At 45.0% G+C, this 27,151-nt stretch overlaps 1 protein-coding gene across 4 annotated transcripts in view; it reads left to right on the top strand.

The window, feature by feature from the left end:
- Positions 1-17,487, top strand: part of LOC142465250 (uncharacterized) — an 84,358-nt gene extending 66,871 nt beyond the window's left edge. For all 4 annotated transcript variants that reach the window (XM_075569252.1, XM_075569250.1, XM_075569253.1 and 1 more), the window contains exon 8: positions 15,734-17,487. In XM_075569252.1, coding sequence (XP_075425367.1) covers positions 15,734-16,719 — 986 coding nt within the window. In that variant the 3' untranslated portion in view covers positions 16,720-17,487. The remainder of the gene's footprint in view (positions 1-15,733) is intronic.
- The last annotated feature ends 9,664 nt before the right edge of the window (positions 17,488-27,151 follow it).

The following is a 27,151-nucleotide window of genomic DNA, read 5'->3' as shown; positions in this document are numbered from 1 at the left end:
TTTTTCACATATATTTGTTGATCACTTTAGGGCTATTCACCTTAACTTGTAATCACTATTCATTCACATTGTGTAGATTAGCGCTTTTTAGAGGGCTTATAATTGTTTGTTTGCCACGTGACAATCATATAAATAACAAATAATACAAATAACAGATCATGGGAATAAGTGCTTCAGACATAAAAGTAACATTTCGGAAGAGGAGTCCCTGCTCCGGGAAGCTTACAATCTAATTACAAGTTACAATTTTGCGATCCTTAGGCCCATACCTTTTTGTCACCCCTAAATTTTTGTCTCGCCTTCATAACAGCAAATGAATCGATAATATAATCAAATGAAAACGAACATCGGCGGCCATGCGAGACCCCCTTTCTATGTCCCACTCCCCCATCTCTCCCCTCCTCCCAATACACATAACCCCCTTCCCACCAATGCACAAACCCCCTCCCATCATTCACATAATAACCTCCCCTCCCATTAATGAAGAGGCAAGTTGAGAAAGCTGGGTAAGAACACACACTTCTCACCGTAAGGGCGACCTCGCTGTCCTCTACCGCCCTCCTCTGCAGTGCACCGCGCACTTCCTCCTCTGCAGTGCGCCGCGCGCTTCCTCCTCTGCAGTGCGCCGCGCGCTTCCTCCACCGCTGACTTGCTTAGACATAGACCACAGGTCAGATACACACACACACACACACAAGAACAGATACACACATAACACACACTCACTCGCACACCCAAGAGAACAGATACATACGCACACACACGCGCAAGAAAAGATACAGACAAGGGGAGCGCGCGTAATGTCAGAGCGTGTGCACGTGTGCTAGCTGAGCTCCGTGCATCCCGCTCCGCATATTTGGATATAGCCTCCAATAGGCACCTCAGAACATACTTTAAAGCCCAGCAGCAGGCAGGGGAACTGTGACGGTAGCTTTGAAACAGGCTATAATAATACACCAAGTAACTGGGTTGAACTGAACGAGGCTTAGATATAATAAAGTATATTTATTCCTTAAATAGGTGAACACAGCAACATAGTACAATTAACAGGCAAGGTAGTAACACTTACTTGGGGTGGGGGGATGAGAAGTATCAGATAGCAATTCTCCAGCAATCAGGTAACAATCAAGATGGTATTTTGAACAACCTGGATATAGGGGTTACCACAGTTTATATATCTTTGTAACCCTATCCTTAACATGGAGTACGGGCTATTGGATAACAATTACCTGTATCCAATCTTTAACGTGGGAACACATTTTAACCCATGCCCCCTGCTAGTTAGCTCATGCGCACTAGGACCCTGGGGGTCTCATTTCTGTAGCCCCACATTTACATCAGGGATGCCGGCCAGTCTACCAAATGGAATATCTGGCAGGATACCCTTTGTTGGAAGGTGTAAAATATAACACTCACAGACCACTCTGGTTTGAGGTGTCTCCGCCCTCAGGTAAACAGTGAGGGTGGCAAAATCCTTTGAACAGTACTTGGTCTCTAGACATTGGGTCGCCCCTCTGACCATCTGCTTCCTTTTGTGCAAAGGAATCTCCTCGGGATTTTATCCCTGCCTTGGGATACAACATTATATGTGAAACACAAACATATTAAAATATCCGGTTCTGTTGGGTCCAGCGGGTCCAAACTGCCCAGTTCTCAATGCCGGAACAGGGACACCATATGGTACAAGTTTCAGCCTGCTGGGACCTTCGGAACCGGAGATACACAAATACAACTTAAACCGTTTCCTATTTTTATACAAAAATCTCTGCTGTAAATTAAATCACGGTTTTTCACTAAACCCCCATTGAAAACAACGGGCTCCACCGCCATAGACTTTCAATGGGAAACTGCCGCCATTGGCGGCTATGGGAATCTGCCACCATAGCCTTTCAACGAGGCATCGCCGCCGTTGAAGCCTATGGGGTTTCTCCGTCATAGCCGGTCAATGGGAACCGGCCGCCATTGAAGTCTATGGGAAAAACTCCCGAACCTTTAAGGTGGTCCATACTCCGTCAGGTTAGTCAGAGAGGGTCAAGGATGGTTTTGCAGTCATGCCGGAGCAGTGACTACAGGTACCCCAAACCCTGGCCCTCTGGACCCTCCAGAACCGAAGATATGGGCTTATGGTTTGTAGCTTTTCTGACTTAGTCGTTTTCTTGGGCTGCTTCTGCCGCCACCATTGGAACCTATGGCGTGACCCGCTCTTCTCAGCATGACCCTTTCTGGGGGTCCTGGATACGGGGACCTGGTGGTGGTCGAGTGAGGGGGGACCTAGGAACTAGGGGCAAAAATAATTTTATTTCTGGGTGCCCTAGAACCGGAGATTCCCACGCCACTTAACGTTGAACTTGACTAATCAGTGATCAAAGCTCTCTTTCAGAAAAAGTATCCGCTTTGTGGTTTTGCGGTTTGGACGGCTGCCAACTCGTTCCAGGAAAGCGCCGTCGAGGAATCTCCATTGAAGTCAATGAGCCCATTGACATACAATGGGAAACCGCCGCTCCTCCTCTCGGGCGCCACCTGCTGGTCTTCGAGGGAAACAGGTCCAGAACAGCTACATCCGCCATTGAAAAGCATGGAGCTCCAATGGCGACCTATGGGACTCTGCAAAATGGTGCCTGAAAAGGCAGGGAAATTACACAAAGGGCTATAATCACTATGTAACTATTAACCCTTGCCCTCCTGGATGGATCCCAGTGTGTGTGTGGTGCAGACACTGACATTATAGTAAAACATGGGAATAGGGGAACATACATTTTCATGGTATAACAAGGTGCAAACCACATCCCTGGACCGCAGTCCAGGTAACCCCTTGTCTCCCTGGTGAGGTCAGGGGATGGCCATATGGGGTGCAACCCCTTTAATACCGGGCCACCCCCTTTCTCCCTCTACAGGAACGTCAGGAGATACCCCTCAAGAAGGATAAAAAAAAAGCTGCGACTCCGGATCTGTCCCAATTTAGCCGCAAACAGTCAGCGACAGCTGGAAAAAAAAAAGATGGCATGAGTGGAGCGCGCGGCGTCGGGATCAGACCGGGAGAGAGAGAGACACAGCTGAGAGAGAGCTAGAAAACAAGATGGATGAAACATTACAAAATCAGGTAAATACTAACAATGAGGTCCTATGACTTAACGTAGAGGTAAGAGCCCTGAGAAAAGGTATGGATGACTTGAAGAACAGGGAACGAAGGCAGAACCTACCAATTTGCCACATCCCAGAGGCGGTGTCAAAACACACTTTTTGTCAATTGACACCCAACTACAAAATAGTGAACTGCTGATGGACAGAGCTCACAGATCGTTGGCTCTGAAATTTGATGACCCCCAAAAAAGTAGCGATGTGATGCTGAGGCTTCATCAATACGCAACTAAAGAAAAGATAATCAAAGGGCGCAGAAATAGAGGTTCAATCGAATTCGAAAATGCCCCCATTCAGATCTTCCAGGACCTGTCCAGACTGACTATAGAAAGGAGAAGAGGACTACAACTCCAGGAAAGGGGAATTCGCTATCGGTGGGCCTTCCCGTTCCACCTAATAGCTAACTATGGAGGGAGGCAGGCTTCGCTCTGCTACCCTCAGGAATCAACATCTTTCCTATCAGCACTAGAACTGGACCCCAGGAACAGATCGGGTCAGCAGCGAGGACCCAGGGTGTCAACACAGAGGAAGAGCGACCTGCCGAGGGGTCGACGGACCGAGGAGGAAAAGACCAGGACCGGTTACACACTTGAGAGGGCTCCGTTAAGTCTCATTATTGGTCACCAAATTTTGGAAGATTCAGTCTGAGTCTGCAGCGGACTCTCTGACCGAGGAGTCTGCATCCCATGGCGGTCCAAATAAATCCACGTTGGAACTGTAGTTTTGTTTATTCTCTGTTTTTCTCGGTGTCCCTTATGTTCCATTGCAGGTATGGCTCTGCTTGTGAGTCAGGTCAGCTGCCCATTGCCTGGGTGACAGGATCATTTCTGTGCAGTGGAGAAGCCCCCCCATGGTTTGTTGAATGCTAAAACCTGCACAGAGCAGGGGAAAGAGCTGACTGAGGAGCCAGGCAGTGGGTGAGTGGGCCTTGGCCCAAAGAGTTTGAAGGGATGGATTATTTTGGGGGTTGTGCACCACACTGGGATGCAGTTAACAGACACAAAGGACATTAAGTTCCATTAAAGGACAAGAGAAGCCCCTGCTCAAGAATTAACGTTGACAGTTATTGAATGTTCAAAAGAAAAATACAAAGTGTGACGTACAGTTGTGTGAAAAAGAAAGTACACCCTCTTTGAATTCTATGGTTTTACATACCAGGACATAATAAGAATCATCTGTTCCTTAGCAGGTCTAAAAATTAGGTAAATACAACTTCAGATGAACAACAACACATGACATATTACACCGTGTCATGATTTATTTAAGACAAAAGGCCCTCCAGAATTTGGAGACAAACTGCGAACCCCGGTTGGATACAATAACTTAAGGTGTCCTGTGAAGACGGAAGATTTCTTGAATTATGACTTCTGATAGGGTGGACACGTTGGGAAGAGCCTTCAGCGGAATGAAATGACTTTGTTTTGAGACGTGATCCACCACCACTAGTATCGTAGCCATGCCCCTGGATTGGGGTAGCTCCACACTGAAGTCCATTGATATATGTGTCCATGGATGATCCGAAATAGGGATGAAGGAGACCCGCTGGCCTGCTCCTAAGAGTCTTTGCCCTGCCCTTACTTCAGACGCATCCACCTCCAGGGTGAAGGGTAGAGCGGGATTTGGGTATACCAGGATGGGAGCCAATGCAAATGTTTTTTTTAATGTCTCAAAGGCTTTTATTGCTTCAGCAGGCCATAGTGATGTATCTGCTCCTTTGTTGGTGAGAGCAGTGATGGGAGCCAGAACCGAGAAAAAGTTCTGAATGAAGCATCGATAATAGTTGGCAAATTCCTAAGAATCGCTGGATAGCCTTAAAACCGATGGGACGTGGCCATTCCAGAACTGCCTTTACCTTTGCCGGATCCATAGCCAGGCCTATATCAGAGACTATGTACCCCAGGAAGGAGGTACTAGACTGATGAAATAGGCATTTCTCTAGCTTCGCGTACAAGCGGTTCTCTCTTAAATGTTGCATGATTGGTGTGATCGTGTGCCGACTGAGAAATTGGAATGTCATTCATGTAGATGATGACAAATTTGTCCAACAGGTAATAAAAGATTTAATTGACAAAGTTCTGGAAGACGGTGGGGGCATTACACAGACTAAATGGCATGACCAAATACTCCATCTCGAGTGTTGTATGTACCAGTTTATACGCTCTTCGTAAGTCAAGCTTCGTGAATATAGATGCTCCCTGTAAGTGGTCAAAGGGCTTAGAGATGAGTGACAGCGGATAGCGATTCTTGATTGTAATGTTATTCAATGCACGATAGTCAATGCACAGTCGGAGTGGTCCATCCTTTTTCTTTACGAAGAAGAAGCTGGACCCGGCAGGGGACGAAGACTTCCTGATAAAACTTTTCTGCAGAGTCTCCTGGATATATGCCTTCATGGCCTTAGTCTCTGGAAGAGATAATGGGTATGAACAACCTTTGGGTGGTACTGAGCCAGGCAGCAATTCTATAGGACAAGGAAAGATGTGGCGGAAGCTCCTCAGACTGGGCCTTGTCGAAGACATCCCCATACTTGGTGTAGGCATTGGGTAGGACGAGCGGGGTATCCAAGAGGGGTAGAACGATGCTGGACAATATCTGGGGCACCAAGCAGGTATCCTTGCACGGGGACTCCAGCATGTAAGACAAGATGCCGTCCAATCCACCAGGAGGTTATGCTATTGAAGCCTGGGTTAACCCAGGAATTACATCGACGGATGGTGAGTGGATGACATCCAGGCGTATCTCCTCCGTATGATCTTTATCTGTAGTTAAATGTAATTGGACCATCTCCAGTGAGATGAACGCCGGTTGTAGCGGCCTACCGTCATTTGCCTCCAACCCAACAGGGATCCGTTTCTTAATAAGAAGAATTCGGTGCTTCTCGGCAAAGGTCTGATCGATGAAATTGCCACCTGATCCCGAATCCAGGAAAGCCTGTGTCTTGACTGAACACGAAGCATGCACCAGTCAACTCCACGGTAAGAAGGAGCCTAGTAGGTTGGCGCTAGGGAGAATGACAAATAGTTCCTAGTGTGACTCCCAGATCTCTCTGGGAATTGGCATTTCCCAACTTCTTGGGGCATCGGAGAGCGTGATGTCCGGGCAGGCTGCAGTAAATGCAGAGTTCTATAGTTTTCGTATGGAGTCTCTCACTGGAGGAAAGTCTACTGCCTCCTAGTTGCATTGGTTCCTCTGGTCCTGGGAAATCATCAGGAATAGCAGCTGCTGAGTAAGAAGGAAAAGAACGGGTACCTCCTCAGCGCTGGGCTCTTTCAACTCTCCATTCCTAATGCCGCTGGTCCATACGGATGCAAAGCGCTATGAGATCCTCCAGTTCCCCTGGACGTTCGAGGGCAAACAGTTAATCTTTAAGATGTTCGGAGAGACCCTGCCAGAAGACCGCAATGAGTGCCTCATTATTCCACCCGGTCTCGACGGCGAGAGACCAGAACTCCATAGCGTAGCGGGAAACCGAACGAGAGCTCTTTGCGAGGTGCAGAAGGGAAGAGGAGGCGGTCACTTTGCGTCCTGGGGTGTCGAATACACGCCGGAGTTCCTGCTTGAATAAAGCCAAATCATTAGTAAGGTCCAGTCAATTCTCCCAGATAGGTGAGGCCAAGGCCTCGTTCGTCAGAAGGGATATAATGTATGCCACCCGATAGTGCTGTGAGATGAAGCGGGAGGGTGATAGTTGAAACTGAATGGAACATTGGTTGAGGAAACCCAGAAAGCCGAGCGGATCCCCACCATAGCGATTGGGCATAGGAAGTCGTGGTTCAGAAGAGAGGTACACGGTGACTGGTCCCGGTGCTACTGCAGGGACTGTTCCGCGGGATACCTGAGCCAGTGCGGACAGTACAAAGAACAGAAATAGACTGCCTGGCGCTTCCTAATACAATACCACAGCAACACCTAGTGGTGGAAAAATAGTAAATGCTACAATATTGAATATAGAATATAAAATATAAAATACAAAGAAAACTGAAATAAACAATAGAAAATAAGTGGGAAATGAATAACCAAGTCAAAAGACCACTCCACCTTATGAGGGGAAGCCACAATCCTCTAGAGAACCAGATACATGAAGGATGAGGGAGTGTGTCCTAGACTAACCAGTGGTATTCGGCAGTTGCTTGACGTTGTAAACTGCCTGGTAGCCAAGCTTGAGTAGGTGGGGAAAAAACGGGGTGTGGAGGGGAAACAAAGAAGGGGCTGATGGTCTAGTAAATCAAAAACACCTTTAATAAACGAATGCATAAAAAGCCCCCTGAAGGCGTACTCACACTTTGTACTGCCACTCAGGACACTTAAAAGTATCTTTACAGCAAAATGCTGGCCGGTGTGCGCTTCATCGGTCTCTGGCTGTCGCTGGCGATCCCCAAAAGCGGCCGCTGGGGTTCTCGTGCAGTTTGACTGGAGTCGGCGTCTGACGTCACCATCAACCGGGAACAAATTTCCTCCTCTCCTCTTCCACTCAACGCGTTTCGCAAGATAGTGTTAACTTGCATTCGTTTATTAAAGGTGTTTTTGATTTACTACACCATCAGCCCCTTCTTTGTTTCCCTTCCCCATCCCGTTTTTTCCCCACCTACTCCAGCTTGGCTACCAGGCAGTTTACAACGTCAAGCAACTGCCGAATACCACTGGTTAGTCTAGGACACACTCCCTCATCCTTCGTGTATCCGGACAGTACAAAGGCCTGGAGCTCATCCATGCGTCTCTCGTTCCGGTCCAGGTATAGTTGCCATCTTTGGAATAAGCTGTTGTGCAGGTCCAGAATTCAACCTATCTCAGTGGGTCTGTGTTTGCGGGACTGAGCATACTGTAATTGAGTGCTCACCACAAACTGGACGGTCCAGCAGCACCCAGGTGGGGATGTAGAAGCACCGCCATGAGGCCACGTCCGGAGTATGAGTCTCATCGTCGTGGTTAGCCGGGGCAGGACTGGAGAGGTTCAGATCATAGCGGTCATTAGCCGTGGTCGGGGATTGGAGAGAGAAGGATCGCAGGGGTCACTATCCGACTTCAAGTATGAACAATCAGTCCACAATAGACTAGGTTAGGTGCTTGCAACCAGCACAGGTTACATAGGATTATGCTCCCCCAACTTCCTGGTGGAAGGGCTGAGCCTAAATAGGAGGAGCAGCGAATCAAGTGCCGGCTTGCTGCTGCAGGCAGAGAAGAACCTAGAGCCAATCAGGTGACTGGAGCTTGGCGGGAATGGAGTCTGCGCTGGATCCTTACACAAAGTTGGTGAGAATTTATTTACCTGTTAATCTTTGACACCTTAAGCAAGTTATAACAAAGGTGTGATCATGAGGTTGAGAATAATTAGGGGCGGGGTTTATGGTGTAGAAGGGATACCAGCATGCCCAACGCCCAACGCCATGCCCCCTTAGGTCCATATGCCTGCCAGGCCAAGCCACATAGGGACTGGCCGCAAATTTGGAATGAGTGGCTGGGTAAAGTCTGTCACGGGAGACCAGTACTTTTAATACCAAAAACCTTCCGGGCTCACTATCACCAAGCACAGGACAAAATAATTTAACAACCAGTTTATTCTGGGTAAACCAGCGAATACACAAATACACAATATAACATACACTCACCACACTGGGGACCTGGGGGGAAGTCTCTATCCTCGACTGGGTGCAGGGACATGCTTCAAATAGTTTACCCGGACCGCTTCTCGTCCAGGATATTAGAGTGCTGAACACACAGCAGCCCCTCTGACATGTATCTCCAGCTGGTCACAGTGAAGATCCAAACTCCTTTCCACAATGTCTCTCAGATAGCCTAGTGCTCTGATCAGCAGTGCCCCTTGTATAGCCCTCTGTGGCTATCCTTTACATGGACAGGTGCTGCTGGCCAACCAGAGCACGAATTGAGTTGGTGCCAACAATGCCAGAGGAGGGGCGTGCTAAGGCACTCAAGACGTCCCCCAGAGTCTGCAGGGAACAACGGCTCTCCTTCCTGAGAGCCCATCCCCAACCTGATTGCCCACTATTCCCCACTCACCAAATATCTTTAATACCTCCATGCTCCCAGCTTCTGTCTCAATCAACATTTCTCTACAGGCACCTCGGCTGATCTAATCACTGAGCCTGCCTCCATAGAAATGAACACATGCAAATCACATTACAAGTCTTCTATCTTAGAAATGCTTACATAAAGTCACATAATCCAATTTACACTTTACAGGGCTGACTCCCAAATCACATCACAGAACAATATTGATTCACTAAACGGGGGGATTGCAATTACAGGGAATAAAGGATTCATGCTTACAGACATGGGTTACATTTACACATCCCCTGTTCTCCCCCAGATATTAAGAACATTTGGCTGTATTAAATATTACTGGGGCAGCCCGGTTGCACGTTTTTAGGGGTAACTAGCTGGGCTTTATCTTTATTTGGTGAGGCCAGCTATCCCTACCGTCACACATCATCTTATCTTACAACCTAATATTTGTTTTTGCTTTTCTCCACACTCCTGACATGGGAAAGTTCTCGTCCCTAATTTTTTTCCCCTTGCCTACCACAACCATTAAAACCTTTAGAGTAAAACTTTCACAAGAGATATAGAGACACGAAATCTGGAATGACTAGCCAAATTCCATTGAAATTAGTGTCCCTTAATGTTAAGGGCCTGAACGCTAATAGTAAGCATAGACTGGCCCTAAAAGAATTTAGGAAACTGAAAGCAGACATCGTTTTTCTGCAAGAGATGAACTTTGACAACCAGGAGCCCCCAAACACTTTTAGGGGGACCCTGTAGCATTCTATTTGTCTTTCATCATAAAAAAAAAGTGGGGTCGGGATTCTGATAAAACATGACATCCCGTTCCAGACATTGGAGGTAATAAGAGACCAAGAAGGGAGATCCCTTGTGGTCCACAATCTTCTTTCAGGCCTACGTATCACACTAGTGAATGTCTATGCGCCTAACGAGGGGCAAATTGATTTGTGTAAAGGAAACATTGGAGTCTATGGGAGATAGCCAAGAACATTCATTGATCCTGGGAGGCGACTTTAACATGGTCCTGGACCCGGATGTCGGTAAATCCACACACCCAGGGCAATCACATTCTGCAATGACATTTAGTACAGCAAATAAACTCAGATTGCTAATTAAGAATGTGGTTTGCTCGACGCCTGGCGTCATTCACATAAAGGGCAGAGAGATTACTCTTTTTACTCGCCCCAACACGATTCGGGCTCCAGAATCAATAATATATTTGTAACCCCCAATATCCTGAAAGTATTGGTTCACTCAGATATGGGGCCTATTACGTGGTCCCTTCATGCTCCAGCTGCAATTATGTTTGACCCCCAATTTGCCAAGATGAAATCATTCCATTGGAGGATGAATGATTCGCTCCTTTATCACCTGGAGATTAGCTCACATTTTGGAGACTCACTTCAAAACTATTTCCAGATTAATAATGGGTCTTTAGAATCGACAGCAACCTTATGGGAGGCACATAGGGTCATGATTAGTGGACAGCTTATTCAATAGCAACAGAAAGAGAATGAAAATAGAAAAATAAAAACATTTAACGGAAAAAATTACAGCGTTGGAGAGTACACACGAAAAAAAACCCGTTGAGGAAAATGTATAAAATTCTGAATCACGCAAGGGGGGATCTCAAGAGGCTGTAGCTGGAGGATGTAGAGAGGCCCTTAAGTAGACTAAGCAGGCGTACTACGACAAAGGGGATAAGGCAAACTGTATTTTGGCAAATAAACTTAGAGGGATCAAGTCAAGGGCGTCGGTCCCTGCCATTTAGATAAAAGGAGAAGAAGTGACATTCAATCCCTCAAAGATTGGAGAGGAATATGCTCAATTCTACACAGAGCTTTACAACCTAGATAATTCAAACCCAAATGGTAAAATCCCTGGTTTGGCCAAGATTGAGGATTATTTGAGGGAATGTAACCTTCCAAAATTAACAGAGGAAGACCATAAAATCTTAAATGCAAAAATAACTCCGATAGAACTGGGGAGGGCTGTCCGCTAACTAAAGCCATCAAAGGCACCTGGGCCAGATGGTTTTTCAAATTTATATTATAAATTTTTTATAGGAATTTTGGGGCCCTGTCTGTAGGATTTATTTAATGGTTTTCTTAGTAGAAAACAAATCCCCCCACAGATGACGAAGGCTAAAATAGTGGGGATCCCTAAAGAGGGAAAAGACCCTTTATGTTGTGGCAGTTTTAAGCCAATTTCACTGCTAAATACGGATTTGAAAATTTATAGTAAAATTCTGGCTAACAGGTTGAATACAATACTTCCTAGATTAATCCATTATGATTGGTGGGATTTGTGAGTTAACGCCAGGTGTCGGATAACGCAAGAAAAAATATTAATGTCATTGACCAGATACACACATTTAAACCGAAAGCTATTTTGTTGAGCCTGGTTCTGGAGAAGGCATTTGATAGGATATTGTGGGCTTTCCTGGATAAAACGCTAGAGGCATTTGGATTCTCTGGGATTTTTCTACAGGGGAGTCATGTCCTCTATCAGTCGCCAACAGCCACCCTGAAGATTCCAGGTGGGGATAGGAATCTGATTACAATTAAGAATGGGACCAAGCAGAAGTGCCCACTTTCTCCCCTTCTTTTTGTCTTAACTATCGAACCTCTGGCAGCTACTATCAGAGCCTACCCCTATATACATGGGATTAAAATAAAGGATGAGTGCTACAAAATGTCACTGTTTAGAGATGACATCATCTTTACTATATCTAATCCACTGACATCTCTCCCGAATTTGCAATCCACTCTCCGGGAATTTGGTGATTTATCTGGGTACAAAGTTAGCATGGGAGAGTCGGAAGCCCTAAATTTAACACTATCTAAAAAGGAGGTTGAAGTCCTTAAATAGCCTACTTTTTTTAACTATAAATGGAAAAATACACATTTGACATATCTGGGGATATATCATACTAGGGATTATCACTCATTATACAAGTATAATTACCCTGACCTTTTCTCAAAAATAAATAAGGATCTGCATGTCTGGAATTCCCATTATATCTCCTGGATAGGGCGTATAACTGCGGTTAAGATGAATATCCTTCCTTGGCTTCTGTACTATTTTCAGACGTTGCTGATATCTGTCCATACACAAGTATAAAAGAGATTCAAAATCAAGTTATTTGGAAACACAAACAACCGAGAATAGCCAGGTCAATCGTGTTTGGGGGCTAGGGAAGGTGGTGGCATGGCAATCCCAAATATTATATAGCCTCTCATATGAAACAAATGGTTTATTGACACTTCCCAAGAGGGGTGTATGCTTGGGTGGACTTGGAGAGCTTATTAAAAAAAACAGGCTCTGGTCGGACTCTGGGCCTGGGCGACAATCTGAACCAGCAGTAATCGGGTTTACTTAGAAAATTTGGTAGATGGCAAAAAATAAGTATAAGGTGATGTCGGTCCCATCCAGGCTTACACCCTTGTTTGGTAACCCTGGGGTTCTCCCCATTTTTCAGGGACAGGGCTTTGATACCTGGAGGCATAGAGGGATTTTAGAGGTGGGAGATTTGTTGGCAAAAGACGAGCTAATGTTGTTCGAGGAACTGAAGGGAAAGTACGATCTACCCCAAACCGAGTTGTTTAAGTATATGCAGGTCCGACATTTTGTACGGCAGGGTTTTCATGATGTGGAATTTCCTAGATCCACACGATTCGAAGATCTCTGCAAAACAAAGACATACCAAAAGGGGCTGTTATCATCCCTGTACCAGGGCTTAATCCCAAAAAAGGATACCCCGGCCCATAAATATATGGATCAGTGGACTTTTGATTTCCAGACAGAAATAACAGGAGGACTGGGAAGACATATGGAAGAATGCGGGTAAAATGTTGATTTGAGAACATATATAACATTTTGTTACGCTGGTATTATACCCCCAAAAGATTAAAGCAGATGTTCCCGGAGGCTTCTGATAGGTGCTGAAGGAGATGTGGACAGACAGGAGACCTGGCACATATCTGGTGGTATTGTCCAGTAATGCTGACATACTGGAGGACAGTATTGAAATTAATAAAAGATGTGACGGGTATTACAATTCTGCCAGATCAACCCTAATTATTCTAGCCAAGCCTATGGAGAGTTTGAATCACTACACACTTAAACTGATTTCATATATACTAATGGTGGCTAGATGCGCTGTGTCAGTGATGTGGAAAAAGACACTTCCGCCCTCCAGAAGAGAGGTTATTAGAAAGGTTAACGGTGTCCAATTAATGGAGAAACTCACCTCTTTTCTGAATCATACTACAAGGAAGTATTATAGGTCCTGGGACCCCGGGGATGCTGGATAAAAGGGAATGATCCCGGATGTAGGGTAGAGTGTAGAATGTGTTGTTTATAAAATGTTGTATGACATGTAATGTGATTGTTGACGCTTGTAAGAATTTTTTAACAGACACCTACAGGACAGGAGAATAGGCGCACGCACACAGAAGAGAAAGGACACCTACATAGTTACAATAGACAGTGAAAAAATATTTTAGTGCGCAACTAATATATGTGTCCAATATTAAAAACACAGTGAAGTACCCAATATCCATAGTGTATATAATTATAATTAGGAATAACATGTTAAGTAATATAATACATAACCAGCTATGAACAAAGGGGATGGCTCAGCACCCCCAATCACTAGACAAGGGAAATGACAAAGAAAACACAGCGCAAAACGCTCATAGTGAAGTCAATTTTAGTGAGTAAAATTCGTTAAAAAGATAAGTATTCCAAATATTTGCTGTATCCTGTTACTACGGATGAACTTGCATACGACGCGTTGAAGTGACATCACGCATTGCAGTTTCTCAATCCATCAGTGTATGCTCTGAGTCCTATACGGCTTACCATAGCAATGCTTGCTACCCCCTCCCTTATTCCACCTCTGCGGTTTAACCGTGCATGTACTCCGCCTGAACTTTCGTGGGGAGGGGAGGGGAGGGAGCTCTCTGCCAATACGGGACTACTTGGGACTTCTCCATACCGGAAATACGGGACACCGTGTGGGAGTGCTACCTTACACCCAACATCTTGGATGTTTCATCTGACGAGACGCTGATGAACAAGAGGACTGATGGTGCCTTTGTGAAAGAGGCCAACCTACCTGTGTGATACATTCCGACGGCGATTCCGTTCCTGATCCACTACTATCCCGGTGTTCGTAACACATGTCTTGTAACATGATATGCCTGTTATGATCTAAATTGATGTACGCAGAATACTTACCTTTTTAATGAATTTTACTCACTAAAATCTACTTCACTATGAGTGTTTTGCGCTGTGTATTCTTTGTCATTTCTCTTGTCTACAGTTATAATAGAACAGATATGCACAGAGACACAGGAGATAATGTGGCAACATATTCCATAGTGCTGCTGAGCAATAGAGCACGAAAACCATCAAATAACAAACATATACATACATTGTTACAGTTTGCAAGGAGGACCCTGCCCCAAGTGGAAACATAAGGTACAGGGGGATACGAAGGTTGCGGTGTGTTGGATGGATGCTTGTTAATTGAAGGAGTTGGCGTTGGAGAAGTAAATGGGATTATGCTGAGGTAGAGCTGTGATAGCAGGTAATGTGTGAAGATGGAAATGCTTCAATATGCATCTGAAACATTTTATCCAAGACCAATAACAGAGCAGCTGTAACAGCAGCAAATAGCTGACACCCTTTAATAAGGTGTTATGTCCAAGAGAATCTGAGGTAGAGTGAAGGTACACATGCTCCTGACGCCACCTCCTGATTGACTATTGCTTGGTAATGCAGTCAATCAAAAGTGGAGGAAACTGCCCAGCTCCCTAACAACTGCTCTGTTTCTCCCTGCACCTCATCGTTTTGATCCTCCCACACCTTTCCTGGGTGCGCTAAACCCCTTCTGAGAAACACTGTTTTAGAGGATCCCATTAACTGTCTGGATTTCTCTAATCTGTCCCTCAATGTCACCAGAGTACTCCTGGAGTCATTCCACATACCAGATACGGGTACCTTTTACCACTATTTCACATGCAATTAAATAAAATGAAAAATGGGGGATTGAAATACTCTTAATTACCCATTTATATCAAAATATAAATATACAAAACAATATAAATATTATTTCCCATCCAAGTAGGTTTCTGAAAGGTGTAATTCCAGTGGCATTCACAGTATACATTCTTGTCTGATTCCTACCACAAGGATTCAGGATATCTACAGTATTCTGTTTGGCATTTACTTTGGTTCTTGGTATAGGATGTGGGCTCCCGGGTGACATTTCAGAGGGTCAGTTATACATCTGGGACATTTTCTTTAGCTCGGCTAACTTAACCCACTTTGTTCCAGGACTGACTAGAACATGTCAGTTATCAAAACCTATTTAAATAGATTTGTAGAAAATAGCTATATAAAAGTAAATGAACCCAAGTTGCTTTCAATTTTGCCACAGTACTTATTTAGCTTACAGTATATTTCAATTGCAATTTGGGACGTGTTTTATACTAAATGTTCAACCAGTAATTTTAAATTATGTTTATGCTATTAACTTTTTTTCACACAGTGTATTTATTTCCAACAGGTAAATCCATGAGCAGAAGTAAACCAGCCGGATGGCACACTCCTCTTTTATCACCAGATTCTGTAAATGAAGATAATAGGGTTGTTAAAAATGATCAAGGAGCAAATAACGAGAGGCAAAATAAACCAATGAAAAGACAAAGAAAAGATGGGAGAATTATGGCTAAGGAATCAGGGTCACAAGATGAAGAAAATCCCACAGCCTCCCACATTTATACTTTCAGAGAACATATATGGACTGAACCTTCCTCTACTAATATTGAGAAGTGGGAAAAGGGAAATACTAATGCACAGAAAATTCACGAAAACTTGTCAGTAATGAAATATGAGTGCAGTGAATGTGGTAAAGACTTTAATAATAAATCAGATTATACAATTCACCAAAGAACACACACTACAGAAAGGCTGTATACATGCTCTGAATTGCAGAAATGCTTTACTAATAACTCAGCTTTTGTTAAACATCAGAAAATTCACGAGGGAGTGAAGTTGTTTCCTTGCTCTGAATGTGGGAAACACTTCTCTCATAAATCATATCTTATTAGACATCAGAGAATTCACAAAGCAGATAAACAGTTTTCTTGCTCTATATGTGGGAAATGTTTTTCCAAGAACTCACATCTTGTTACACATCAGAGAATTCACACAGGAGAGAAACCATTTATTTGCTCTGAATGTGGGAAATGTTTTTCTCAAAATTCAGATCTTGTTATTCATCAGAGAAGTCATACAGGAGAAAAACCATTTGTTTGCAGTGATTGTGGGAAATGTTTTCCCTATAAGTCATCGATCGTTAGCCACCAAAGAATTCACACAGGAGAGAAACCATTTGTTTGTACTGAATGTGGGAAATGTTTTTCCCAAAGCTCAACTCTTGTTAAACATCAGAAAATTCACACACGAAAGAGACTACTTGCTCACAACATGGGAAATATTTTACCTAAAGTTCAGAGCATGTTAAACATCAGACAGATGAAAAATATGTAGCATTACAAGTCACAGAGAGTCATTGATGTTTGCTCTCAGAAAGTTCATTATTAAGATCCTTATGGAATAGACAAGGTCCTTAAATAAAGGTTATACCCAGCCTGTTGCCTCTTTGCCCACCGGGTACCTTAATTTTGGAGTGAAATAGAAGTTCAAATGTATTTACAATAGGGTATAGCTTTTTTAGTAGACTGTATACCCTCCCCCAAGCGACATCCACCAAAGGCCCACTACAGTGTTTCCTCTGTCCTGTACCTGAGCACTGCTATTTGCTGCATGACACCTGCTGAGATGGGGCCTTCAATGCTTGTTAGATCTCAGACAAAGTGGCACCCTTGGTTAGGGAATCATTAACACCTTCCGGTCTGGATTTCCTCTTATTTTTACATTTCTGTTGTGTGCGGGCAAGCCCTGGGTGTGTCTGAAGATTATCAACCACCCCAAATGTCCATGTAGGTCCAAAAACCCATACGGAACAATGGAACAGAGCATCTTTAAAATTCCCTTCCTGGCATTTTTGCTTTTAGACTCACATGGGGAAGCCTTTCACTTGCGGTGTTGTCACTCCTTGGACATGCTGGACCATGCAATAACCCCCCCCTGCCTCTGCACTTAGCCTTCTGTCCCCAAGGGCTGTAATTCTCTTATACTGTGAGCTGTAGGGACTTTTTCTAGTCTCCCATTTATTTTACTGCTGATTGCTGCTGTATTTTATGTTAACCCTTTGTGTACTGTACCGCGCTTTATTAAATCTATTGTCCTTACTGAGTGTTTGCCCATGTGGTTCTTACTACTTGGTTATTCTGCTGTATACTGTATTGTGTCGTACTTGCTAGTCTGCTTACTGGGAACCCTGTGACTCTGGCAGTGACTTGAATCCCATTGTCCCTGGTAACCACTGAAGGATAGTATAGACACACTGGTGCAACTACCACAATCACCCACCCCCTCTACTCCCAACCCCCACCACCACCACATACAGTAATGGGCAATAGCTCTCTTAGCTTTAAAACCCAAACTGAGGTCTATTGCTCCAGAAGCAGGGGATACCTGGAGTTGAAATTAATGGGGTTTACCTCTGGAGACCCCTGCTTTAATACAGTATAAAATCATTATTTAAATATCCTGCCCCTTGATGACATAGATACCTGGATATGGTCCTCTAGTGTTCCCCCTCATGACGTATGTCACGGTAGACCAGGTCTCATCAACACATTAATACCAGGATTCTGGATTGAGCACAACATGGAGGACAAAATAAATTGTAATGTATTTCCCTTTCAGACAAACATACAAATCTTCACAATTACACTTAATAAACACTTACTGGGATGGGGAAACACAAGAAAATGTCCACAGAACGAATTACTTGAAAACAAAGTCTCTGGGCACCCCTGCACGCATGCACGTGGGTGCGCTATTTGAGCCGTGCGACAATTCTTGGCTAGGGGCGCAAGTTGCCACCCCTGTATCTGCGCCGGAGGAAATCTGTTCGTTTAGTCCTTTCAGGATTCGTTCGGGAATCCTGAGCTCAAACGAATTCTGGAAGAGGGGCTCGATCCTTGGTTACGATGTAGTTAACCCCTCACACTCCGGAACCGCTGACGTTGTACTTGGACGGATCTTGGTGAATCTCAGATTTATCTAACTAGGACTGGGCTGCAGGCATTTTTATAGGGTTTAAGGGTCCTATCTCTAACATACCCAGCCAATCCTCCCGTGGGAACAACTTTTCCCACCTATCCCAGACTTGCCAGTAGCTCACAAAAAGGGAAGAAGTTGTTTCCCGGTTTGCTAAGATCATGCGCAAACTTGACACCTAAGCTGCTTAGCATACCGGGGCCAACCTCTTACCTGGTGACAGTAAGTCTGGGGTTTGGCTACCAAGTGTTGATAGTCCATATTTCGCACCGATATCTGGTACTTTGCAATAATCCGACCGCCCTAACACCTAGGGTCTCTGTGGCTTTTCAATGGCACCAACTCAGCAGGGTGCCCATTGAAGTATGGAGATCAAAAATTCCTCAGCTCATCCACTCTTAACACATTGACATGCCAATGGATTCATGGCCTGACTGGCAGGAACGGGTTCCTGCTTTTACATTTTAAAACATACCGGAAACACATTTTATTTGTATATGTACTTTCTGTATGTGTGGGTGACATAAAAACAATATGTATGTGAATGTTACATTCTCCGCTATCTGTATTCCAAAAATTAGAGTGCTAGCTCCTTCCTAACAAAAGTTAGCTACTTAATTGTATAGGCTCTGTGATGTGGTTTGCGGTTTGAGCTATGGCATACAATGTATCACTGCTTGCCAGAATCGGTAACCGCAGAAACACTCCACCACTTGACCTTAATTGGTTAACGAGACCGCAGGATACATTGTTGCATTCTGCCACTTCAACTAGACCGCAAACCACTTATCCACTTGAGTTTGTGGTTAAGACTTCCCCGGTGGGTTTTGTGGTTTAGGAAGTGATACAGAGCTTCAATGGAGCCGCTTACGACAGATGCACTTATTCAATTACCGCTTGGCACAGCGCTATGAGCTCCCCCTTGTGCTGTGAATATAGTTTGCACATTCTACATACATTCATAGGACTGCAGCTAGTTTCTGAGCTGCAAAACAGGGACATTACAGTTGATGTATAAGGGAAACATGGCATTGTGGTGACCAACAATTAACCCCTTCATCCCCAACAAGGTTTAGGGGTAACCAGCTGGGCATTTGACCTTTATTATTGGCCTGGTTAACCACTTCACCGCCAACAACGTGAAACCCATATTCTGACATCTACGTCATCGAAGGGCAGGATAGACTGGAGTCTGTAAGCGCTGCTCTGGGGGAAAAAAAGAGAGGTTCTCTGTAGGACTAATAAAGAGCGTAATTGGCTTAAAAAACATCCTCACCGTGGTCACAGATAGCCACAGCCAGCGGTACTTTCCAGGATGACCACCAAGTCAAAATCCCCCTAAAATCCTCTGTTCTAACAGATTACTTAAAAAAAAACGAGATGGTGCGAGCGGGAGGCCCCAGGGCGGGGGCTCTGACTTCGACGGAGAACGATCGGATTTCAGGAGCGCTAGAAAAGATCAGCACCTGGTAACTAGAAGTGACCTCAGGGAATTTGGGGGAGAAATTAAATCTTTCAAAAAGAGCTTGCTGAACTAAGACATTACTAACTTTGGGGTCAGAACTGATAACATAGAAAAACGTTTAGACACAACCATCAGAGCAATGCAAGAAACAGAGAAAACTAAAGCCCATCTCAAATCTCTGGTCTCAGAGCTAGCAGTCTGACAAGAGGACACAGAGAACAGGGATAGGTGCAATAACATAAGTGTAATGGGCGCTCAGCACAAACAAGATGGGACCGTGAGGCCGAGATGGGGATGTTTGAGGAATCAGGGAACGCGTCCCTTGCGGCGAGCTCCCTCCTCGCTTACCTATAGTACTGCAGCGGCAGCTGCCAAAGATCCACCCCCCGCTGATGTGCGCTCCTGTTACAGAGCACGCGCGCACCCGCTCCTTCTATGCACGGCCACCGAGCATAGCTCCGCCCCCTCGGACGCGTCGCACTTCCGCTGTGCGCGGTGCACGCACATGATGGCGCGCTTTGAGCCCCAGCTGCATGGCAAGTTTAGCTATGAGCCCTTGTCTCCTGCAGCCTATCCTTGGCATCTGCGGAGGGCATGCCTCTGCTCCGCCCCCTCTCCTACTGGTTCCTGTCTCCTATAAAGGACTGCCTCTTCCTGTCATACTTTGCTGAACATAATTTTGTGTAGCCTTTGTGTGTGCCTGTCTTGTCCAGCCCAGTCTTGTCTTGTTCTCTGCAGTTAACCTCTCGTGTACCGTCCTGGCTTTGCATTTGGATTCTCTCTGGCCCTTTGACCCCTGGCTTACGGATAACGGCTATGAGTACCTCTCCAACCCCAGACCACAGGCTTACGAACTTCAACTACGTGTACCTCTCCAATCCATAGACCCCGGCAAGTATTGGATTAACCCTTTCTACATATCCAGACCCAGCAACACTGAAAACCACCTTCTGGGCTCGCCCCCGCTACTGTGGGTGTGTGGCATAGTCCTTCCCACCTCAGTTTCGGGTACAGGTCTTGTTTGTGGGCTCACACAAGCGTTACAGGATGTTAGTGTACACCGACCTCCAGCCACGTGAGCACGTCCGGGGTGCAGAGTGATAGTCGTATAGCCCTGTCAGGGTTGGAGAAGTAAGGATAGTCGTAATACTCGCTGTGGTCAGGGGTTGGACAAGTCGGTTGTCCGTAGAGGGTTGCCGGGGTCCAGGGGCGGAGAAGGTAGAGGTCCAGAAGCAAGCTGAGGTCAAAACACTGAGAGACAAGACAGGATCAAAAATGCCCAAAGCAGCAGAAGCTTGAGGTAAGCACTATGTTCAGGAACGAAGATTTATGCTCAGTCAATTTGCCAGAGGGCTGGCTGAGCATATAAAGGGCAGGTGACCAATAAGCAACCAGCAAGCAGCTGCCACACATTAGCATGAACCGCCCACATGGTAGCAAGCACCCAATGGTAGAACGGAGGCGGAGTGAGCCGTAGGTGCAGGTTATCCTGGGTTAGTGTGGAGTTAAGGATTAACCCCTTGCGTGCTCTTCGTGACGCGAAGGCGGTGTGCGGTTTCCTGTGGGCGCGATGCGACACCCGTATCATCACGGGACGTGATGCGGGGCAGGGCCTAAGCCCAAACCTGGAGGTATCCCTCTGTCTGGTGCCAGTAGGTAGATTCGTTGTTCTGTGGCACGTCACCCGTGTCATCACAGGACCTATTGCGGGGGCATGACGTAATGCCAATCCTCACAATAAGGGTGCGTGGGGTCCTGGAGTCAAATACAGACCCTGAAGACTTTATTACAAAATGGCTGGCCCACATGCTGCCTGACAGATCAGAAGCAGATTTGCAACTTGACCATTGCTACAGATCTCTCTGGTCAGCCAGGGGACCAGAGATATTATAATGCGTTTTCATCACTTTTGAGTAAAGGACGCACTATGCCAAATTACCAGGGCTACATACACCAATGGATTTAAGGAGATAAAGTTTCAGGTGTTCCAAGATTTGTCCACCACAACACTGACCAGAAGAAGGAATTTATTCCCTATTACAGTAACAATGGTATTTGGGACCAAGGCTACATTTTTAAAGCTTCTAATGACTGAGCTCCAGATCCGAACCAACACTAACACCACCCTAACTCCTGTTACTAGTTTTAAATACTTGGGCATATGGTTTGACTCCCATTTAACATTCGGGATGCACATTGATACCCTGACATCCAAAACCTATGCCAAACTAGGTGTACTTTACAGGAACAAATCCTCCCTAAGTCTGCTGGTCAGAAAGCGTATCGCACAGCAGATGCTAATGCCTATTATTGACTATGGGGACATAGTTTACGGCTCGCCACCCCAAACCCACCTTAGCAAACTTGATACCCTCTACAATTCAATATGCAGTTTTGTCCTCTTATGCAAATACAGTACACACCACTGCGAAATGGTCAAAGAACTAGGTTGGTCATCATTTGAGACAAGGTGCAAAGTTAATCTGTCCTGTCTTGCCTTCAAATACTTCCTAGGCAAGCTACCTGTCTATCTGAACAAGCTCCTCACCCCTACCACATGCAGCACTTATCATCTGAGATCTGACTCCAAAAGACTGTTCATGGTCCCAAGGTTCAGCAAAGTATCCAGCCGTTCCTCCTTCTCTTACCGTGCACCCCAAAACTGGAACAACCTACCGGAGACTCTTACATCCACCACCAGTCTAAGTTCTTTCAAATCTAAGGCTGTCACACATTTTAATGTGGTCTGTAATTGTTTCATACGCCCATAATACAAATTATCTTTAACTGTGCATGCTATGTCTTGTATATAATGTATACCATGTTCACTTATGTAACTGCATTTGTAACCATGTATTGTTTGTCATCTAAACTCTATGCCCATGCATACTTGAAGAGGAGAGGTAACTCTCAATGTATTACTTCCTGGTAAAACATTTTTATAAATAAATACAGTAAGAGATTAGGGAGGTAAATACATGGCTAAGAAAGTGGTGCAGGAAGGAGGGTTTTGGGTTTTTAGAGCACTGGGACTCATTTTTCTGAGAAGTGCCATCTATATTCTAGGGATGGATTGCACCTCAATGAAAAGGGATCGTCTGTGCTAGGGGGAGAATGTTAAAAAGGTTGGAGGGGAGTTTAAACTAGGATGGAAGGGGGAGGGGAATTAAACAGATAACGAATTAAATAGAATAGAAGAGGAAACAAGGGGTTATGGAGGTAGAATGGGGGCAAGTACGAGTTTGACAAGCAGTGAGACACCTATAGTACATACAGATACAGTAATACTAGAAAACTTCTAAAGACTAAACCAAGTTGGCGCAGACAGGAAGGATCAGATAAGATAGTAGTACAGGCTGAAAAAAACCTGAAATGCATGCTTGCTAATGCAAGAAGCCTGACAGATAAAATGGGGGAGCTTGAATTAATAGCTGCAAGGGTGCAGTATGATAACATAGGCATTACTGAAACATAGTAGGATGAAATTCATGACTGGGCAGTTCATTTAGAGGGTTATTCACTTTTTCGGAAGGATCGAGCAAATAGAAGAGGAGGTGGAGTATGTTTTATGTTAACCGGATCTAAAACCTATTATAAGGGAAGATGTTTATGAAGGTGTCACGCTTGTGCTCGCCACAAACCAAGACCGGACCGCTGGGCTGAGGTGGGGATGTGAATACACCGATCTTAGGCCACGAAGCCGGTTCTGGATTGCGCAGTTCGTAGTCGTTCATAGCAGGGTCAGGGTTGGAGAGGCCAGGGTAATCCTTTGACACGCCAGGGTCTGGGTTGGAGACAGTAGAAACATCGATATCCAAGAAGGGGTTCGGCAACGGGAAATCGGGTGCTTCGCTTCAGCGTAGGAGCAGCAGCAGCGTGGGAGTGGCCCCAACGCAAGGAGCAGGAACGACCCATGGTACGGTCACAGCAAAGGGAGAAGGAGACCGGAACAGGCACACCGCCGGGCAGCGCAGGCAAAAAAGCACTTCAGCACAGGAGTCCAAAACAAGCCTCTACGAGGCAAGACAGCAGCAGACCTAGGACTCACTAGGCAGACCTTTGCTATGGGAAAAGGCAGCAGGTCACAGGAACCAGGATCAGGGAACAGGAACCAGATCTAGGAACCAGGAACAAGAATACAAGAACAGGGCGGCCAAACAGGTAGCTTGTGGCAAACACGGTAACATCCTATGAGAAAGGACTATGCTCGGCACTGAGGCAATGTAAGAGAACTATAAGAAGGCCAACGGGCCAATCCCTGTTGAGAGGTGTGAGGGCATTCCTCCAATTAGAGAGCACCGTGGCAGAACTGCAGAAATTGCCAGCACAGGTGAATGTGAAGGGAGGTTGTCTGGAAGCAGCACAGTTCTGTAAGGAAAGGGTTTCAACCAAACCCAGGAACAGATTCCTTACAGAAGGGAATGATGAACATTTAGAGACCTTGTGGATAGAAATGAGCAGTGGGGGTAAAAGTATAAAGAAAATGTTTGTAGGGAAATGCTATAAACCACCAAATATCTGTGAGATTGAGAAAGCTAAAATAGTTTTGCAAATGGAGAAGGTGAATTTTATTATCCAGACATAGACCGGGGCAATGAGATTAGCATTACAACAAAATTAAACAGATTTTTGGGGGTGCTTAAAGACAATTATATGTCCCAAATTTTTGAGGAACCAACTAGGAGATGGGCAATACTGGATTTGGTAATATCAAACAATGTAGAAGTAATAACAAATATTCAAGTCCTGGAACATTTGGGTAACAGTGATCATAACATGGTCTCATTTGAAATAAATGATCAAAAAACAGATTACTTGGGTTCAACAAAGACCTTAAACTTTAGAAAAGCAGATTTTAATAAAATGAAGTATAATCTATAAGTAATACATTGGGATGATATTTTTGGAGGGAAAATGTAGAAGAAAAATGGTCAGTCTTTAAAAGATTGCTAGAAAAGCACACTTATCAGTATACAGTGGCGGCCGACCTGAGTCTAAGTCGGCTATATCCGCGGCTCTCAGATTATCCCGGTTAGGTGCGTTTTTTGTCATTTTCGCCCGGAGTGAACTGCGTTATTTACGCGCTCGTGATATTAGCATTTTATTCTCGCTGTCTGCAATACTGTAATGCCGTGTAAAAACTCAGGGGGGCATTTGTGAGCTGTTGTCTTGGAAGTCTAATACCTTCGCGGTTCAACCTACGTCAGTACAAAGTCTGTGTGTAGCCGCGCAGTAATTGTAAATTTGCATATTTAAAGTATACATGCATTTGCAGTGCTGTTCTGCAGTACTCTATGTCTCAGTACTGTATATCTCAGTATGTCTCATTTGAAAATTGTTGAAACGCATAGGCGTGTACTGTAACAGTGTCACATTTCGGCATATACAGCGCTCTCCCCTCACTCAGGATAATTAACTGCACTGTAGGGTATTTCAACTTCTTATCTTCTCTACAATGCAGTACATCTCTCCCACACCATTCCATTTGATCGTGTGCCTGGTTTCAATCACATTCCTGCTTGACAGCAGGAATTTACTGCGCATGCGCCTGTAACTTCGCCCACCACTGCTTGCTTGCCTGTGTGAGTGACAAAAAAAAATTAAAACATTTTTTTTATTGTAATTTTTTTATTTTTATTTTCTCCACAAGCCTGCAAAAACCATCTTACTGTATTATGATATTCAATCTGTGCTGTAGCTTTTGACTGTGACCCTGTGCGTTTGACTGCACATGGTTGATTTGTGTGCTTTTTACATACTGTATTTGGGGGTGTATTATTATGATGAACTGCCTTTTGAAATTAAAGTATGTCTTTAGCTTTGAACTTCATGCAGCTATACCCTGTAGCCCCCTCCCCCACGAACGCTAGCTCAAGGATTTGAAATTCCACAGAGTCGTTAATTTTCTGAATCTTGCCATTTTGTTCTTAATCCGTCCATAGTCGAGCTACAAAGCCTCACTGCACCTGCGTGTAATCCTTTTTGAGATGGGAGCTGCTTACTTCGCATGAGTCACCCAACCCCCCCTCTCCACAGAGTCGTTAATTTACTGAATCTTGCCATTGTGTTCTGAATCCGTCCATAGCCAAGCTACAAAGCCTCACTGCGCCTGCGTGTAATTCTCTTTGCGATGGGAATTTTGAGGCTTTGTTTACGGCAACGCTTTGGAAAATCCCTTCTCGAATTTGATTTGCACAGAGCATCACCTCTCTATGCGCCTGTGTGTAATCCTCTTTCGGATGGGAGCTAGTTTATTCCTGATCATGCGCCTGTAACTTCACCCACCACTGCTTGCTTGAGTGCCCCCCCCAAATTTTTAATTATGATTTTTTAACTGTTATTTTATCCACAAGGCTGCAAAAACAATTTTGATATTACGATATTAAATCTGTGCGTTTGCCTTCACATGGTTGATTTGTGTTCTTTTTATGTACTGTATTTGGGGGGTGTAGGGATCAAATTACAGTATTATGATGAACTACCTTTTGAAATTACTGTACTCTACAGTATGTTATTTCTTTGAACTGCTGCACAACTAATCCTTCATTTCTCCCCCGCGCACCCACAAACTCTTATCGACAGACACCTCCACAGTCATTAATTTTCTGAAGTTAGTTAGTCATTGTGTTTTTAATCCGTCCCTAGCCGAGCGTCAATCGCCTCACTGCGCCTGCATGTTCTAAGGCCCTGTGAGCCTACAGGTTATACAGCATATGGTAGTGGTCTGTATTCGCTAGGAACCAGGGCTACATTTGGAGGCACTGCTGAGATCTTAAACCTGGGGTGCCCCTCGAGCCAAAAATACCACCACCATGGCCCTTCCCTCGCGTCAGGAAATACGCGACTGGGCGCGGCAAATGCGCACGCCCGCCGCGCAGTGGCTGTGACCCAAGTACCCATGGCCTTACCTGTAGAGACATTGCAAACGGCCCTACGACAACTACCGGGTTTTGCCAAAGCCCGTCTGGTAGATGTGCTCATAGATCAAGATGCTAAGTGGAACACCTTGCTAGTAGATTGCCGGCAAGATCTAGTAGTCCTCGAACCTGCAGTCCCTCAATATCTGCCGCTTCCTAACTATCCGCCTGGCAGCAGCCCCTTTGTCTATCCACTTCAGGATCCCCCTGTGGGGGAACTAGGTGACGACGACCCTACGCTTCCCTTTGCTCACTACCCCGCGAGCGAGGCGGGTAGCTGTCAGTCAGAATCTAGCTATCCCGGGTCTAGCGCATCCGAAGAAGCGGGGGTGCGTAGTGACATGCTGCAGAAACTCAGTGACAAGATAGACCAGTTAACCAACCCCTCAAGCTTAACGTTGTTAGTAGA

Source organism: Ascaphus truei, chromosome 13 (genome assembly GCF_040206685.1).
Source record: "Ascaphus truei isolate aAscTru1 chromosome 13, aAscTru1.hap1, whole genome shotgun sequence".
Lineage (NCBI taxonomy): Eukaryota > Metazoa > Chordata > Amphibia > Anura > Ascaphidae > Ascaphus > Ascaphus truei.
The sequence above is the reverse complement of the archived record's forward strand: the minus strand, read 5'-3'. Positions and strand labels throughout refer to the sequence as shown.